This window comes from Nerophis lumbriciformis, linkage group LG26 (genome assembly GCF_033978685.3).
Source record: "Nerophis lumbriciformis linkage group LG26, RoL_Nlum_v2.1, whole genome shotgun sequence".
Lineage (NCBI taxonomy): Eukaryota > Metazoa > Chordata > Actinopteri > Syngnathiformes > Syngnathidae > Nerophis > Nerophis lumbriciformis.
The window spans coordinates 27145723-27165000 of NC_084573.2; the positions used below are offsets into that span (position 1 = coordinate 27145723).

General features: G+C 39.1%; 1 protein-coding gene across 1 annotated transcript in view; it reads left to right on the top strand.

Annotated features, from left to right (window-relative positions):
* rbm25b (RNA binding motif protein 25b) overlaps positions 1–19278 on the top strand; it is a 23095-nt gene continuing 3817 nt past the window's right edge. The window contains exons 1-15 of the mRNA XM_061987063.2: positions 1–162; positions 624–724; positions 3444–3640; positions 4144–4201; positions 6482–6642; positions 6724–6906; positions 6988–7071; positions 10124–10407; positions 13746–13863; positions 13953–14042; positions 14168–14241; positions 16559–16709; positions 16823–17267; positions 17334–17629; positions 17707–17805. Coding sequence (XP_061843047.1) covers positions 646–724; positions 3444–3640; positions 4144–4201; positions 6482–6642; positions 6724–6906; positions 6988–7071; positions 10124–10407; positions 13746–13863; positions 13953–14042; positions 14168–14241; positions 16559–16709; positions 16823–17267; positions 17334–17629; positions 17707–17805 — 2319 coding nt within the window. The 5' untranslated portion in view covers positions 1–162; positions 624–645. The remainder of the gene's footprint in view (positions 163–623; positions 725–3443; positions 3641–4143; positions 4202–6481; positions 6643–6723; positions 6907–6987; positions 7072–10123; positions 10408–13745; positions 13864–13952; positions 14043–14167; positions 14242–16558; positions 16710–16822; positions 17268–17333; positions 17630–17706; positions 17806–19278) is intronic.

Here is a 19278-nt window from a genome sequence, read left to right on the forward strand (position 1 = left end):
AGCGCACCCCCACTCCCGCTCCAAGGAGGCGCTGTGCGGGCCCGTGACGACTAGCTAGTAGCCATTGTTGCTCATCCAACTACCGGTGCATTAGAAAGGAGTCCGCACCGAAAACTATCCAGTTGGACGCTGTATATACGCTCTTCCAACATTTGTTTCGGGGTATGTATACTCACACTGTCTTAACTTTTACCTACGTTTATTAGACTCAACTGTTTGCCACTTCGTAGCTGTAGCATGTATTAGCTTAGCATTTAGCATTACCGGCTATACGGCGTGGTTATGAATGGTAGCGTTAGCTGCTAGCTTGGCCTTTTTAGTTGTCACGAATAAATTAATAAGTTAGTAAGGAACAACCTGGTAAAAAGCAACATGCAGGCTCTTTTGCTATATTTTTTTTTAAGTGAAATGACACTGAATCAATATACTTTTAACGCTCCCGCTACTGGTCTATTTCCTTAGTACAATTCACAACTATTAGCACGTCACGTTAGCTAACGTTACTGACGTTACACATTACATAGATAAGTATTCACTGCAATTGTTGACATAAAGGTTATCGTCTGTGTTTAGAAGTTGTAACATGCATTAAAAGTCAATGACCCAACTTATTTCCACATTAGGCTGGTTCGACTCACACCCAGGATGTCATTCCCCCCTCACTTAAACCGGCCACTGTTGCCCCCTCCTGGGTTACCACCTCAGTATCATGGCTTTCCTCCAGGTAAGAACCTCTCTCATTCATTTCCTCTCATTTTTGGAACTTTGTCTATCATTCACAACCATTATGTGATTCAAGAAACTAGGGGCTGGGCTGATAAAACGATATCAATAAATATCGTGATAGATTTACCGATATCAATAAAAACGCGTGCAATAAAACTTTTGCCATATATTTTTTTACTTTGTCGAAAGAAACAGGAAGTTGTGTATCAAGGCACTCGCTAACTGAGCAACGCAGGAAGTGATCACTTATCAGTGGAAGTGACGCGCTAACAGCCAACCAGGTAACTTCTAAACCAGAGGTTCTTAACCTTGTTGGAGGTACCGAATCCCACCAGTTTCATATGCGCATTCACCGGAACCTTCTTTAGTGAAAAAAAAAAGTTTTTCAAATTGAAGACAAAGTTATATGTTTTTGGTAACACTTTAGTATGGGGAACATATTCTAAGTAACACAGACTTAATTTAGAGTTATTTGGACACTAGGGGAACATATTTTAAGTTATAAAGACTTTATTTAGAGTTATTTGGTTAGGGCTAGGGTTATAATAAGGCCATGCTGAATAAGGCAATAATAAGTACCGTATTTTCCGCACTATAAGGCGCACCTAAAAACCACAAATTTTCTCAAAAGCTGACAGTGCGCCTTATAACCCGGTGCGCTTTATATATGGATAAATATTAAGATTCATTTTCATAAAGTTTCGGTCTCGCAACTTCGGTAAACAGCCGCCATCTTTTTTTCCCGTAGAAGAAGCGCGCGGTGCATGCTGGGATATGTGACGTTTCATTTCCATTTGTGTGTTTATGTAAAGACCCCAAAATGGCTCCTATTAAGTGTGTTGTCTGTCTAATTATAAATAATGCAGACGAGGCGTGTTAACTGAGTTCTCAATGTTTACTCACAGCGTGCTCATAACCACATTCTAACTGCCAGCACATACAACAACGCTTCTCAGGGCTACCGCGCATGCTCGTCACTATCGTTGCATGCTGGGTAGTGTAGTTGTTATATTTGCTAGCTCATAACATCACATTAAGAGACACGCTTACGCGCTTAATTCAATACTCGCCGTCATTCCGGGTGGATTGACAAAAGACCTCCAGCCGCTAGATATTGGTGTCAACAGGGCATTCGAAGCTAGACTGCCGTGGGAACAGTGGATGACAGAAGGCGAACACACGTGACGTTCACCAAGACAGGGAGGCAGGGAGACAGCGCCAGACGACATTTTGGATCCCACATTCGCCCAACTTTTCAATTCGGACAACGAAGGAGAATAATTCGAGGGATTTATGAATGAAGAATAACTTCAGAAAGTGAGCGTTATGTTTATTTTGTGTGTTGTGACATTAACGTTCGAGCAACATTATGTTGCTATTGCTCTGCACTATTTTGAATTTTACTATGTTTGTGATTGCACATTTGCGTACATTTTGGGAGTGAACAGAGTTGTTAGAACGCTGGTTTTTAATATATTATTAAAGTTTGACTGACCTATCTGACTGTTTTTTTTTTACATTCCTTTAGCGCAGTTAGATGCGGCTTACAACACCGGGCGGCTTATAGGTGGACAAAGTTTTGAAATATGCCGTTCATTGAAGGCGCGGCTTTTAACCCAGGGCGCCTTATGGTGCGGAAAATACGGGTACTTAATGATGACTAGTTAAGAGCCAATATGTTACTAATTTGCAGGTTAATAAGCAACTAATTAATGGTGAATATGTTCCCCATACTAAAGTGTTATCATGTTTTTTTACTGGTGCATAAAATGAACCGTGCATGAACATCACCTTGTTCAAACAACAAAACCAACACAGTGCATAAACTCACAACAAATTACACACCTGCAAACCAGTCAGCTGTTGCCGTATCCGTAATACGCCGATAGGGAGACGTTTGTATTTACACGATGAGTCGGGTGTGTTTTGACCTCCGCCGAACCCCTGAGGCCGACTCACCGAACCCCGAGGGTTCGATCGAACCCAGGTTAAGAACCACTGTTCTAAACAATAATGTTTAGGTGCGACATCTTGTTGTCTTGCGGTTGATTCTTTGCTTGGAGCTAGAAGTGAAAGTAAAAATTAGTGCTACAGAGAGCCAATAAATTGTGAATAAAACAAGGAAAAGGCACTTCGACAGTACGTCAGGTTTTAACATTAAAAAAAAGGACTGTAGTCCTTAGCCGCGCTCTGTTCTATTTAACCCTCATCCGTTCCCTATTCGGATATACGAAAACAGGTAGGAACTAAAGTGTAGGACTGTATAAATAAAATAAATTACAATATATAACATGCTACTTTAAAATAATAGTAATTTGGGCCAATAATATTTAAACAGTAACAATTGCAAAAACAAATAATTTCCACACTTAAATAGGAATAACAGACCAAATTAAATGTTACACAGCCTTAACTTTTTGGCACTAAAACAGCAAAAAAAAATTCTAAGGTTTCTTTTTTTACATTTACACACTTTGCACTATTTTGTTACATATTACTAAACATTTCTTACATATTCCTTATTTTTGTACCTTCATGTTAAAGGCGGTGTGGTACCGAATAAGATTCATTAGTATCGTGATAATACTATAACAAAACACGCAAAAACATGTGTTCTTGTCTTACATAGGGATTTGAGAATGATAGACAAAATACCCCAAAAGTGCAGTTCCCCTTTAAATCTATATGAACAGCTTTTTAATAAATTGTTGTTGCAGGAGCTCCAATGATCCCAGTTCACATGGGCCTCATGACTTCTACCCCTGTAATGGTGTCGTCTCTGCCTGTGGTCAGTAAACCTCCTGTCCATAGAATCCTCCGACTCAAAGACGAAGACTGTGGCCCCACCACCACAGTGTTTGTGGGTAACATATCCGAAAAAGCGTCGGACATGCTGATCCGACAGCTGCTGGCGGTAAGGGACAGGGTTTCTTTCTACAGTTGAAACTTAAAAATTCAGAATATCGTGCAAAATCTATTCATGTCAGCAATTCAACTTCAAATGTGAATGTAATTTGTGACGTAAGTTATTACATGCAAAGTGAGATATGTCAAGACTTTGTTTGTTATAATTTGGATGATCATGGCTTACAGGTTTTGAAAACCACACAATTTCTAGGATTTTCAAGGTAGGTTTTCATTAACTATAAGCCATAATTATCAGAGTTGTATCAAAAGAAAGCTTGAAATATATTGAATTGCATGTTATGAGCTCAAGTGTTGGCTTTACCTTTTCAATCTAGTTGCTGGAACAAACAAACTTTTGTACGGTATTCACATTTTTTGAGTGTCACCTTTTATGTCTTCTGCTTCTACAGATCAGTCAGGACAATGTCATATTACGGCTGCAAATGATTGTATTTGTCATATTTTTTTATGTTAGTTTGTGGAAAATTAACTGTCCTGGGTCTGTTGCAGAAATGTGGAATAGTCTTGAGCTGGAAAAGAGTCCAGGGAGCCTCAGGCAAGCTCCAAGGTAAACAGATATCAAATTCTATGTTTGGATTTAGAAGGAAGTTTAATTCATGCATTCCAGCAACACACTGTCACCATCACAAAACATCCATTAACTGTCCTGGTAATCAGGGTTTCTGGGGGTCATTAAAGCATTAAATCTGTATAAATGGATTATGTAAAAATTATGGCCCTGAATGGCATTAAAAAACATTAAATACGATGTCCATAGGCATTAAAAAATGTCATACAACTGCAAGTGACAACAAAACAATCCATCCGACCTAGTTCTTCCCAACTGGGGAAAAATTGCACTTCAAGATGTTCAATATCTTTTGAAATGTATTTTTCGCTTATAGAGATTAAGAGTCCTTTTTATTTTTATGTTTGTTTACCTATTTAGTTTAATTAAGTTATTGACCTTGCAATTAAAATCGTAAATAAAAACATACTACAGTAAGGAAAAATGTTTATTGCGTTTGAATGGGTTGCCAGGGCTTGCATTATTATCATATATTATGATGACCTTAGTGCTTAATTTGGCCACAGTAAACTTTTCAAGTATTCGACACTATCATTCTCAAATGCTTATAATTACTTTTCAACTCTTCAACATTATTATTGTCGAATGCTTACAATTACTTTTCAACTATTAAACATTATCGTTGTCTAATGCTTGCAATTTTGTGTATATTATTGATTATAAATGATATAAGTTTGTATGACGATAGAGTTTTTAATACTATTGTTATATTGTGATAATGCATGTTGATGACACATTCTGTGTTCCGCAAATTTGACAGTGACAAGCGTCCTCAACGCAATGGAGCGTCCTCGCTAGTAAGCTAGCGGCTAAAGTCCCTTCTTAGTGCAACTGCAAAGCCACTTGTAAGACAGTAATCCTTGCCGCTATGGCAGCAAATCAAATATGTTTCTTACAAATATCATCCCAGGAGGACAAGGAATAGCTCAACATGCTACATTACTCACCATAGAAGGATATGCTAACCTCAAGACAGCGACATTAATGTAAGAGCGAACACTGGGTAATTATTTTTCTATCGTAGTTACCGGTACACATCAGCGTGCTACGGTATTAGCTGTAAAAGCTAACTACAGCAAGAGTTAAGCTAGTTTCTACGTCAGCACGAAACACGTTTCAGTTTGTAATGTGCAACACAATGCATGGCATGCTGCATGTATCTAGATCGATATTAAAGTGACTCACTCGATGGACAGTTGTTCATCTGGTCCAGCTGGCCCTCGACGTTTCCTGTGGATTTTGGGTAAGCACGTCATTTATGTCGAATGAGCATGGCTTCAAATTCCACATTTGCAGCTTCGAGTCGATTTCACCTCACTCTTGGCTTCTGTCTGCTCTAACGTCTCACACTCTCTTTGTGATCACTTCTATAAGCAGTAGTTCATCCTCTGTATATTTAGCTGAAAAAATATAAGGCTGTTAATTGTTATTTGTCCAAAAATAGTCGTCTTCGTTGTCTGTTACCAAGTCTGCCATGATTAGAACACACACACGTCTTTGATTCCGGAAGTAGGAACACGCATGTTGCCAGAAGTCAGAAGTGCGCTGTTATGGAAACAGAAATCAATGCGCAGAAGATATACGTCACAGAAATGATTAAAATGATCAAAATACGGATAATATTGAACATATTACATATTGTTATGAACGTGTGTGTGTGTATATATATATATATATATATATGTATGCATGTATGTATTTATGTATATGTTTGTTCCTGGAGGGTTTTCAAGCGTTTTTTTATCATCTTTAAAATCCTATAAAAAAAAAAAAAGACGTGTGTCTTGTCTCTTATAATGATTGTGAATGATAGGCAAAATTCCCCAAAAAGTGCAGTTCCCCTTTAAGAAAAGTCTCATAAATAACTGACGGACAATACATTTATATACAATTACGTTGTGCTAAAATAATGCAAATTAATAATAAATGTTTAACTAAAGTGTCAATAAAATGTAAGTGCAAATGGAAATACAGCATCGCCATTTTGGTCATAAGTTATGCGCTCAAGAAACTTCTCAGTACTTTAGCTCCAAGCTTATTTTTGTTTGATATTGTCATTACTGCCACAAGTGGCAGTAATGACCCCTACAGACCACAGCTGAGAAACAATTTTTTTGCGGCCCAACAATGGTTAGGAAATACTGCTCTCTATAAGCATCATGTTTTACTGAAAGAAGGAAAAAAGTATTTCACTGATTTCTGTAAAACCTAATTGAGCCGCCCTCTTTTCTAATCATTATGATGTTTGTCTGTGGGCAGCTTTTGGGTTTTGTGAGTACAAGGAGCCGGAGTCCACATTGCGAGCCCTGAGGCTCCTTCATGAACTGCACATCGGTGACAAAAACCTTCTTGTGAAGGTGGACGCCAAGACGGGAGCACAGTTAGAAGAGTGGAAGGCCAAGAAGAAGAGCACTAATGGGGTATAGCTATGTTTTGTTCTTCAGGAATGGTGCTGGTCTTTAACATTATTATCCTAAATAAAACACTGCTTGCATTGGCAGACAGTGAATGCAGACTTTGGAGACGACAAAGATGAGGTTCTGGATGAGGAGACCCAGAAGAAGGATCAGCTTGTCAAAGGTGCTATTGATGGATTAATGCGCGAGTATGCTGACGAGCTCAACGCGCCCTCACAGGATGAAGAGTCACAGCGACGAAAGAGAAGAAAAGACAAAAAAGAAGAGGTATGCAGACGCACTCTTCCAGTCTTTCAGCATTAAATGATGTGAAAGCTTTTTCAAGAAGATCTACACTTTGATCCGCAGGATGACTTGAACACTATTGATATGGAGGATGACAAGAGAGACCTGATTTCCAGAGAGATTAGTAAATTTCGTGACACCCACAAGGTAAAATAACTTTCTAGTCCTCTAGTTGATATTGCAGGTTTTGGACAGCAGCTGATCATTTTAGTTCACTCCTGTAGCTTTTGCACATTCAGCAGTAGTTGACACATGTACCAACATGCAAACTGCACGAGCAATTGGCTGTCATTAAAAACACACTGCGACACATTTGCTTTATTCTTAACGTACCGGTAATGTTTCTTGTGCAAAGTTGAGACACCCTTAGATGGACTGATTTCACTTGTAAGACTTGATTTAGCTGTGACCATCATACAGTAGATCCATTCTGCATTTGTTACACACGCACACATACAAAAAATGCATGGAGACAATGTAAAGTTACTTAAAAAGCTAATCTATTCATTAAACCCCACCATTATGATAGTGATCATATGGTGACTAAAGCAAGATGAATCTCAGAGCTTTGGAAAAAGTTGCGAGGATAGGATGTAAGTATGAGCCTTCCTTTACTTTCTACATAAACTGGGCACCCCCCTCTTGAGGACTGGCAGAGGGGCAACTGCACTGCACTTTGGCCGCTTTGACTAGCATCCTTAGCAGCTCATACCATCACTCCGTGCCCTTTGGTGGCGCTCCTTAAAAGCTAAAGAGTGCGTCAACCACTGCGAGTCCTCTGTAAGCTGTTGTCATAGTAACGATGGTTATGTTTGAAGCAGAAACCTTTTTACAATAACCACTGCAGTAATCGCTGTAGTCTTGACTATTACGGGGTAAAGAGGGAGGAGGGTGCCCTCTCCACAGCAGCACACTGATCTGAAGACTTTGAAGGTACGTGACTCTGCATGTGGTGATGTTGTGTTGTGTGTCGCTGCCATCATTTTTGTCTTCCGGTGCCTGGCTCACTCTGCCTTAGTCTTAAATTTTTTAATGGAGCATGCACACAATCATAAAGTCATGTTATTTATTTATTACAAATAAGAGAAAACTCATTCAATTGTGTTTTTGCCATTTCCATTGAATTTTCCTAGTATTTTTTTGGCCCCCGTGATGAAACCTGTTCAAACCGACAAACTGAATAGAATTAAAAGAAGATTTTTTTTTTAAACATATTACGGTACTGTTTTATTTGCCTAACTACAGAAAGTACCAGGTGTTTATTAAAGGTAAGGCATTCATCATCTTTAGTACAAATGTGTTTTTATAGCAATATTATTATGTAGTGTTTTCCCCACGTGCTTAATGAAAATATTTAATCCAATTTATTATTACCGTATTTTTCGGACTATAAGTCGCAGTTTTTTTCATAGTTTGGCTGGGCTCCAGTGCGATTTATAAATGTTTTGTTCCTTCTTTATTATGCATTTTTCAGCAGGTGCGACTTATACTCCGAAAAATACGGTAAATTAAATAGGTATTGCAGTATATTTTATTATGTAATACAGTATTGTTATTATTAAGGCGGCAGCATGTGCACAATTATGTAATTATATATATTAGAGGTGGGAATCTTTGGGCATTTCACAATTTTTATTCAGAATTGATTCGCGATACAACTCGATTCTGTTGGTATATAAATCGGAATAAAACCTCAAAACAGGTTACATATTACAATAGATTCACTTGGCTGCTGAAAAATGACTTATGGCTTAAAACATCTTTTAAAAAATATATTTTCAATTTTATTTACAAAAATACTTGGGATATAAATGTACAAAGCAGTTGAGATGTATATTTATAAAAATATAAATCACAATAAATATAATACAATACTAACAAAAAGGAAAATTAATACAAGCAACAGTATCAATATTGATATCAATAATAGTTATTTAATGTTTTAATCCCCCCAAAATATATTTTTTAAAGTCAAAAATAGGTGTTTTATTTCTTTACTTTTACATACATTTTGAAAAATTAATAATTGATCTACAATAAATACAAATTTTGAGCACTTCAATATTTTCTATAGCCCTTTGCCTACACACAAACATGTTTTTTTCCCCTGAAACTCTTGAGTTTTTACTTACCATTTAGAAAAAAGAAACTACACCTTTATGGATATATATATATATATATATATATATATATATATATATATATATATATAACACTGGAGTGTGGGGAAATGTAACTTTTATGAAATATACATGGCCTTAATCTTGTAGTTCCCAAACAAGGACCGGCTGATGTAGAGAGGTAAGTCATATAGCTTATGGAAACTGATGTTTGTTCTTTGATCACTGAATGATGGTTCAAATAACTCTGTTACTTGACACGTGTCCTCGTCTGGACTTTGGTTAGACCCAAGGCTTGTCCATCCTGTCTGCTATAGTCTAAATAGCTGATTGCTTGTAGCTGCATGATGGTGCCTTCCTTCCCACTTTAACGACAAAACCTAAAGCCTTGTGTGTAATACCCATGAAGGCAGAGTTGAGGTGTGTGCGTGTATGTACGTGTCTTTTGAGTCGCCACGAGCTCCCGAGGACTTCTGTACGGGTAAGACCGCTTCTACAATATTTTAAATGATCTGTGCAGAAATGTTGTTTTACTTTGCAATATCCAATGTGTATTCACTGGAATAAAAAGGTTGTTTGTGTTGATGCTATTAATAACGATGCTGAAACAAGCCACAATCCCATCATGTTTTTCCCTTGTACCGTGTGACCTGCTTTCCTCCCAGGCCTAACTTAAAAGGCTTGTAGGGGCAGCGAAGGGCTGAGTCCATAGTTCAACACCTGTAAGTCCCAAACAACTAGTTCAAGCAAAGACTGACGACTGTTCTTTGTTTTTGTATTTCTTTGTGCTGAGGAGTGCTCTTAAGCAATCATCCCATGTGGCTCCTTTTTCTCGCTGCCAGTGTTCCACAGATCTCTTTAAATATATTCGTGGTTTCCAGTTACTTTTACGCTAAACTTTGCAAGTAAACCTCAGGATTTGTAGCCTTTTGCATGGACGAGGGAAGAGCGTACAAAAGCTCCCGGTCTCGTCTTTATACCCCAGAAACCACTCGATCTGTGCACTGCGGCAAGTTTGAATGTTGATCGCTTGCCTTGCGCTTGGAGTCACATGACCCCCCGTGTGCCTTCCTCCGCAGAAACTGGAAGAGGAGAAGGACAAGCGAGAGAAGGAGCGGCTGGAGATTGAGCGGCAGAGGAAGGAGCGGGAAAAGGAGCACGAGCGGGAAAGAGAGCGGCGGGACCGCGAGCGTGAGAAGGAGCGTGAGAGGGAGCGAGAGAGAGAGAGGGAGAGAGAGAAGGAGCGTGAGCGTGAGCGGGACCGGGGCCGAGATAAAGACCGCGAGCGCAGGACCAGAGAACGAGAGAGAGAATGGGAGAGGGGCCTAAGCCGAGACAGGACTGTTGTTCGCAGCCGGTCCAGGTAAACAAAAACACTTTCACACACTTTATTACCAGTAGGGATGTATCAATTAACGGTATTAATGATAACTCCCGATGGTTAGTATTACAGTTTTTAATTACCATGATGGAAAAAACGTGAATCATAACTGCACTTTGACAAACTCATGGACTGACTAGCGCCACAAAGATGCAACAAACATGGCGAAACATAAACGCAAAAAGGTAAAAAAAAATCCACTTATCACTGTTCTGCAAAACTTTGTTGTAGAAATCTGTCTCCGTCTGACACTCGCGTCTGCAAGGTCTCCGGCTAGTCGCTGTGTAAACAAACCCGCCCACTCGGCAGAGCTTTCTATGGTTGCCGTAGTAACCCGTATGTCACTCAAAAGCGCAGATTCTACCCAGTGAATAATTTTCACTTCCGTGTTTTAGGTTATGGTCTAGAGTCCCTTTCGGTTACTGTTTTTATACCTACATCAGTGCAAATTTGGCCTTATTTGGAAAGTTTTAGAGGCAAATATTTAAGCGATTATGCAATTATTGAAAGATTTAACCCATTCAACCCTTAGTACTTTACTGCTCACCTCGACCTTACAAGGATTTAAAGAAGAAAAGATTGGAGGCGCATCATGTCTGTACATCTGAAGGGGTCCATAAATTAAGCATATTCTTGCATCATTAAATAACATACCTGATTGACGTGATGCTAATAAGACAAAGGACAGGCACTTGGCTTTCCTGCACAGTAACTAAGCTTATACTAGTTTCTGTTATGAAAACTGACTACAAAAACACGTTGGATTGGACCAACAATCTCAATTATTTATTATATTAGGACTTAACATGACGTTAGTTTATGTCCACAATCAGGTCTTTGTAGTTATATTTAGGCATAGAAACTACAACATAACTTTGAAGAACACAAAAACTAATGCAATTCCTTGCACTTTCTTTACATTTAGTTCTGCTTTCCAAACACTTCCTAGGATAACAAACTTGATTGCATCACAGACAGTTTCTCACACAAACCTTTGACTAAGTTATCGCTGCAGACACAAGCATGGTCCGACTGTAGTTGAAGAAAGTGATATTTTTGAGAGCCATTTCCCTAGATGAACTTTCGTAATTTCCTTGATTTATTATGTCTTGAAAAGGCATTTTCTATCTCTCGATTTCCTTGATTTATTCTGTCTTGAAAATGCATTTCCTATCTCTCGATTTGAATGCTTGGAACAGCACAGAAAAGCGATGTTTTCAGCTCATACTTTTCTTTTACTTACACGTCTCACTTGATTTGATGCTTGTCGACCATCATGTGAGTAGGACACCACAACGCCCGCCAGAAAAAGTGCTTAAGTACAAACCAGTATTTAAAACATTAAAAGTTTAGCCTTTAAAACAGATGAAATACTAAAACACTATCAGTGAAGCATAGGAAACACAAAACATACAAAATAGTGGCGTTTCTAACAGTGTCTTATCTATTTTAGTTATTTAAAAAAATCTAACTTGGTCAACAGTGTGTATTAAAGTACTTTTTGAGCACATTCAACAATGCCTCGATAACTATTTCCCAAATGTTACCTTATGTACAAATATTTCCAGACATACACACCTGCACTACAAATGATCCAGCCTCCATTTTAAATCACATATTTTTAAATTGGAAACAATCATACAGCATTAAATGTTTGTTTGTAGGTTTATTGTTACGTTTATAGACTTTATAGAGCTGTCCAGGCCATGAGCTGCTGAGTTCAGCAGTAATTACACGTGATAAATATTGTACTCATGTGCGAGATTCCTTTCTGTGGGAAGCACACTCAGGGAGACACAATTACATTTCCATATTCCTTGTTACACACATGCAAGAGTTGCATGATATCCAGGAGGTGTGTGACAAACGGGTCATTTATCCACAGTGCGAAGCCGCTTCCAAGATACCACCATAGCGGAAAATAAACTAAGTTTCTTACAAGTAGCATTATCACTGGATGACAACAGGAAAAGGAATGGCTAAGCATGCTACACACTAAACCTACTCAGTGGCCTAGTGGTTAGAGTGTCCACCCTGGGATCAGTAGGTTGTGAGTTCAAACCCCAGCCGAGTCATACCAAAGACTATAAAAATGGGACCCATTACCTCCCTGCTTGGCACTCAGCATTAAGGGTTGGAATTGGGGGCGGGGGGCGTGTCTGTGTTTACTATATATATATATATATATATATATATATATATATATATATATATATATACACACACACACATACACACACATGTTAACCTTAACTTAACAAACACTGAGCAGAACGACACAAAAAGCTAACCGCTAAAGCTTCAATTGATGCAGATGTCGATACTATTGATACCTGATATAGTATCAGTGTATAAATGGTACTAAAGTGATTAGATTGACATATATTGTTTTATTTTTCTCAATATTACAACTTTTTTTGGCGGTGGTTTTTGTTATTGTTTACAAAGTGAGAAAATGCGTTTCTGGATACAGGATGGCTTTGAAGGCAAAACGCAATTATTTAAATGTTAGCCAATAGTAGTTTTAGATTTTGTTTAGTTATTATAAAAAAAATCATATGTAGCATTCATTAATACATTATCTGGTTTACAACAAAACTTGCAAATTCTAAATGTAATACAATGAACTTTATAAAATATTATGTTTAATTTAGTTACCGGTACTTGCTATAAAATATTTTCATTTTTCTAATCTATTCTCAAAGTATCGCATCGGGACTCCAAATCTGATCTGAAATTTGACAACTCAAATGATTAATAATGGTTGCGGTTTGGTTTCGCACAAAATAATATGGCTAACAAACAACTGGAAGGGACGTCACATTTTTACACTGACTTTCAGCATTTTATCACTTGGCGTGATTGTCAACAACACAGTCCACAGTTTTATTGAAAAAGTGCATGTATGCAGTCAGTCATGTACATAATAATAAACCATAAGGCCTTTTAGCCAATCAAATGGCTGCAGAAAATGTCATGTATTTATAGTTTGATTTCCAGGGTGTACCCCGCCTTCCGCCCGATTGTAGCTGAGATAGGCTCCAGCGCCCCCCGTGACATCGAAGGGAATAAGTGGTAGAAAATGGATGGAAGGATGGATGGATTTCCACAAAAGGCACAATAAGATAACAAAGGGAGAACCTGAGAAAAAAGAAACCAGTGTAGTAAGAACTTTATTTAATTCATCAAAGAAAGAAAATATCGATATAATAAAATTACACACTAAAAGAGCATGCTGAAAATGTTTTTGGCTGTTTACTTTTGCAGTTTACTGTGAAGTTGAACATGTGTAGAAAAATGTTATCTCCGTGTGGTCACAGGGAGAAGAGCCGAGATCGAGAGCGAGAAAAGAAGCGAGAGCACGAGGATGAAGAGGACGTGCACGAACGCAGGAGACTGGAGAGGAAGCTGCGAGACAAAGAAGCAGCCTATCAGGAGGTAAGAATAATATTTATTATTATTTTATTATTATTATGGTTAGTAGATGGAAAACTACGAGCGTTCACAAATTCAATCATTGTTGGTAGCGCCTTAAAAACTGGGAGCTCAGGGAGAGGAAAAAAGCGCGCGACTACGGCAAAGATGCTGAGAGGGAAGACGAGCGCAGACGAGAGATGGTAAAAGTGCTGGTTTTAAAATTACTGTACTTTTATATCATACCTTTTCTAAAATGTTAATTATTTTTCTTTTAAATGTAATTAGAGCTTCTAGAAAATGTAATTGCTATCTGTTTTTTGGTCAGGTGAAGGAAGGCAAGCGACTGAAAGAGTTCTTGGAGGACTACGACGACGACCGCGATGACCCAAAATATTACAGGTAGTCATTATTTTTAGGGCTATTTTGTTGGCTTTTTAAACCATACTGTCATTTTATTTTGGATGTTTATCAATAATTATTGTATGGCATTTATTTTTTATCAGTGTTACTGCGGGTCGTTAAAAAGCATTAAGTCATTAAAATGATTTAGCGAAAATTGAGGCCTTGAATGGCATTAAAAAGCATTAAATATATATACATTTAAATTAATATATATACATGGACGAAGTTTTTCGGTAAGTAGAATCACAGCTGACCCGGACATTCGAAAGTTCTCTTGTCATCTGAGATGTGTTGTATCCGAAATAGCTGCAATCGCGCGTTTTCTTCTCTTACGGTATTCATGTGTGATTTTTCCAAGCATCTGTACATGTAGAAGAATGAGAAACACAAGCATGTCTGAATGACTCGCCTCCATCTTTCCAGTGATTAGCTCCGGTTGTTATGAAGCTGGCTGTGGCGCGTTCTTTCTGACGTCACTTCCTGTGTGGGGCGCGTTTTTCTGACTTCACTTCCTTTCCGAACTCAGTTTGTAAATGATCAATTAGTCCATACAAAGCTAAGAGCCGGAGATTCAAGAAATACACGGCGCACTTACCCGTGTAAAAAATTATCCAAGGAAGGGGAACCTTAAACGATGGTTTAGTGTGACTGACACAATGCTTAAGCTAAATAATTATTCGTTTAAGGGGTTATCCGGCTTAGTGTAGACATATCCTAATTGTTTCGAAACGGTGTCTGGAACACGGTAGTAAAACGGCTGACCAAACAAAACAGAAGTCATCGTCATGGACCCGCTTGCTGCGGAAGCCAGCTCTCCAATCAGCTAAACTGACTCAATAACTCCACGGTGACGTTTTACCAAACTGAAACAATAGAAAAAGAATGCTATTGTAAGTTAATACTAAAACACTTGATTACATTACGATAGCGCATACAAATATGCATAAAAACATTCCTATAGACATCACACATGGAACGGTTTAAGTCAGAATGAATTGTTTTATTTATATTATGAAACATACAAATGTTGCTTGGAGTGTTGAACAAAGACTCCATACGAGTGGAAACGCTATGGATGATTAGAAAAAGGAACACACTTGTATTTCCAGTTCAAAGCTTCATAGAGCAGAAAACGCTTAGCATTCACCCTGTAGCGCATGCAGTGAGCAAACTCGTCCAAAAGATGGCGCCATTGCACAAACAATAACACCTTTTCAGTGTCTCTGCTTGTGTTAAATGAAAACTATTTGCATAACGGCCATCAGCGAAGAAAAATTCATAAATTAGCCACACCGTTTCATAAGCTGCAGGGTACAAAGTGTAAGAAAACAGTTGCGGCTTATAGTCCGGAATTTACAGTCTTTTAAAGCCAAATGTCCCCGTGTGGGAATTTTTTATCTTTAAACTAAATAAGCAACATGAGCCCATTCGAACGGACGAATGAGCAAGTATGATGTGACGGCAGTGGCAACAAACAAGACAAAACAAACCACCTGACCCACTTTCTCCAAGATGTTGAGTATTTATTGAAGTGCATTTTTTGCTAACAGTTTGAGTCCATTTCATTTTGAGGTTTGTTTACCTATTTAGGGTAATTAAGTTATTCACATTCCAATTACAACGATAGAAAATACTACAGTAATGAAAACATTTTTTATTACGCTTGAAAGTGTCACTTGCATTATTAACATATATTATAATTACATTAATTCTTAATGTGGCCACAGTTAATGTAAACTTTTCTTCATTATCGCAAATGCTTACAAATTTGTCTGTACATACAATTTCAAGCTATATATATATATATATATATATATATATATATATATATATTCTACAGTAAATAAGCTTTACATTAAAATAGATGGGCTGATACCTGCAGAAACCTTCTGTATGTTCATTAGTGTGGTATGTAAGTCTGTAGTATATTACAACCAGTTGTCAGTATGATGCATAATAATCATAAAAATACCTTCAATGAACCAAAACTGAGCCTTATTGTGTTTGTGAAGTTTTCTTATTTACATTATAAAAATGTTTCCATATTTTGCCTGCCTTTTATTCCTTTTCTACCTTTTTTCTATTTCTCCCCTTTTATTATTAAGAGGCAAAATATTAACACCAAAGAATATTTCCACGTGTGTACTGCATTTCTAAGAAACATGTAATAACGGTCTTTGTTGTTTTGTCTGAACTGTGACCGTACATAACATGAAAACGTGGCGCTCATTTTGCCTCCGTGTGACTGGAGGGGGAGAGAGAAAAAACTGCAGCCATTGTTCTGAAGCGTGTCGTTGCTGGCTTCGCCCACTAGGGGCAGTGCACTGCAGAAACGCCTCCGCGACCGAGAGAAGGAGGTGGAGGCGGATGAGCGTGACAGGAAGAGAGAGAAGGAGGAGCTGGAGGAGATCAGACAGCGGCTGCTCGACGAGGGACATCCAGATCCAGACGCAGAACTACGCAGGGTAGGTGTCTCATTCCTGACTGTGTGTGTGTGTGTGTGTGTCTTTGTTGCTCCCTGCACGTGTTGTTGTCTTCTTGGCCACGCATCACTGCACCGCACGTCTCATTGGTCCAGATGGAAGAGGAAGAGGAGGAGCGTCTGAGACGACCCCCTGTGGTCCAGGAGCCTGAACCTGAGCCTGAGGAGCCACGGGAGCGCCACAGGGCCTCACGGGACCACAGGGACCAGCGGGACCACAGAGACCAGAGGGACCACAGAGAGGACCGAGACAGACCCGAGGCTCGCCTGGGCCCTGCCCGTTCTGAGGACGAGGTGGAGGAAGGCGAGGATGAGGATTACGACAATGAGGAGGACAACCCCGAGGTGAAACCCTGCCTCAAGCCCACCATGAGGCCCATCACGGCGGCGCCCTCTGTGTCGTCGGGCAGTGGCAACGTGTCCCCCAACACGCCGGGCAACGAGTCGCCGTGCGGCATCATCATCCCTCACGAGAACTCTCCTCCTGACGCTCTACCGCAGGACGAGAACAGACCCAAAATCGGCCTGAGCCTCAAACTGGGTGAGCAGAGATGACCAAGCAAGGTCTGGCATGGACACACAAAGTAAACATGGTGTCTCCGTGCAGCCGCCACAGGAAGTCCAGGGCAAACCAACGCAGGCAAGAGGAAGAAGTTGCCCGTGGACAGCGTCTTCGACAAGTTCGACGAGGAGGAAACGGAGGAACAGCCACGCAAAAGAAAGCTGGTGCCTCTGGACTACGACGACGACAAGAGCCTGGGGGTGGACGGCGCCGGCCTGGCAGCGGTCAAAGGGCCCAACTCTGAAGAGAAGCGCAAACACATCAAGAGCCTGATCGAGAAGATTCCTACCGCCAAGCCTGACCTGTTCTTGTACCCGCTGGATTGGTCCATGGTGGACTCGGTGAGGATTTCTTATACTCACTTCCTGGTTTGCAGCCTTTACACCATAAAACTTGAACTCTTTCTCTCTTGCTGCAGACCTTAATGGAACGACGAGTTCGACCCTGGATCAACAAGAAGATCATCGAGTACATTGGAGAGGAGGAAGCAACGCTCGTGGACTTTGTCTGCTCCAAGGTAGCCATCTTGTGACCCTACGCAGGGGTGTCCAAACGTCTTCTACTGAGGGCCGCATACGGAATAATTTTGATATTTTCTATATTCATAACCAATACAATATTGTAACTCTGAAGGCTTTCCTCTATTTGGGTGACTGTTGAGGTCCTGAGAACCTAAAATGGTCTCAGTCATGAAAGTTAAAAATAATTAATAAAAAAACATATTTATTTTTTCTTTAAATGCCTACAGATCTATAGACCACTTTCAGACCTATTTGTTGACATAGTTTTATTTAAATTAGTTTATTTTTGACATATATGTAATATCCCCACAAAAAAATGTTAGAAGTGAAATATTTGATGGGAACTCCACATTACTTAATAAAAAATAATTAACATTACATTTGGTTCATTATTTTTAAGCAATAACCGTTAAAACAAACTCAGACATAAGTTCTTGAGGATCCTAAAAGCCCCTAACCTGACTCTCGCCAGAGCCTTGTAGTTCGCTGAGCTCCACACAAGGATCTGGGACTCCTCAATAGATGTATTTCAGAAGGCGGGGCCTTGTTAAAAAAAATCACTCCGCTGCGTGCCGGCATTGTTGTTTGAATCAAACAGTCGCTTCGGCGCTACGTCACATCTATGAAATCCTGCCCGGCGATCTTGATTGGTTCATTATTTTTTGCTATTTTGAAGGAGTTTGCATTGCCTTCGAGCCCAGATCCTTGTGTGGAGCTCAGCCAACTACAAGGATCTGGCGAGAGTCAGGTTAAAAAGCCCCCACTCTAAAGTAAAAAAAAAAAAAAGTCAATATTGTTTCCTAAAACGCCTAAATCTCTACATTAATTTCACATTTCTCAGTTGATTTTTTGAGCAATGCTAATAGAGTAACAAATAGGGATGATGTTTGATAAGAAATGATCAAGTTCGAGCCCATTATCGAATCCTCTTATCGAACCGATTCCTTATCGAATCCAGATAGGTTGTTGTATATGAAAAAAACCCACAATATTTGGTTTAACAAAAGCTCACTTTTATTTTATAAGAATAAAATAAAATAAATAAATAAATATTGACTGTTACCCCCCCTAAAAAAATAAAATAAATAAATATTGACTGTTACCAAAAGTATATTAAGTGGGATTTTTCAGAAAAAGAAATATATACAGTAACACAAAAAAAACCTGTCTCTCTGATGACTATAGGTGTATAAATAATAATATAGTGTTAAATAAAATCAGTCCCTCGGGCACAAAACTGAAAATAATACAGCTCTCCAAAAAGTGCACTTCTGCTGCTATTGGAACATACTAACTACACACACTATGACACTAAGAACACCACAGTCATCAATCAACAATTCTTCCCCCCTTACATGAGAGCGAAGCCTGGCAATAACTGCATATTGCCTGTTCTGCCCTCACTATACGTGTTGAGGTTATACAGCTTGGCAGACAGCTAACAAACAATCCAAGATGTCTAATAAAGT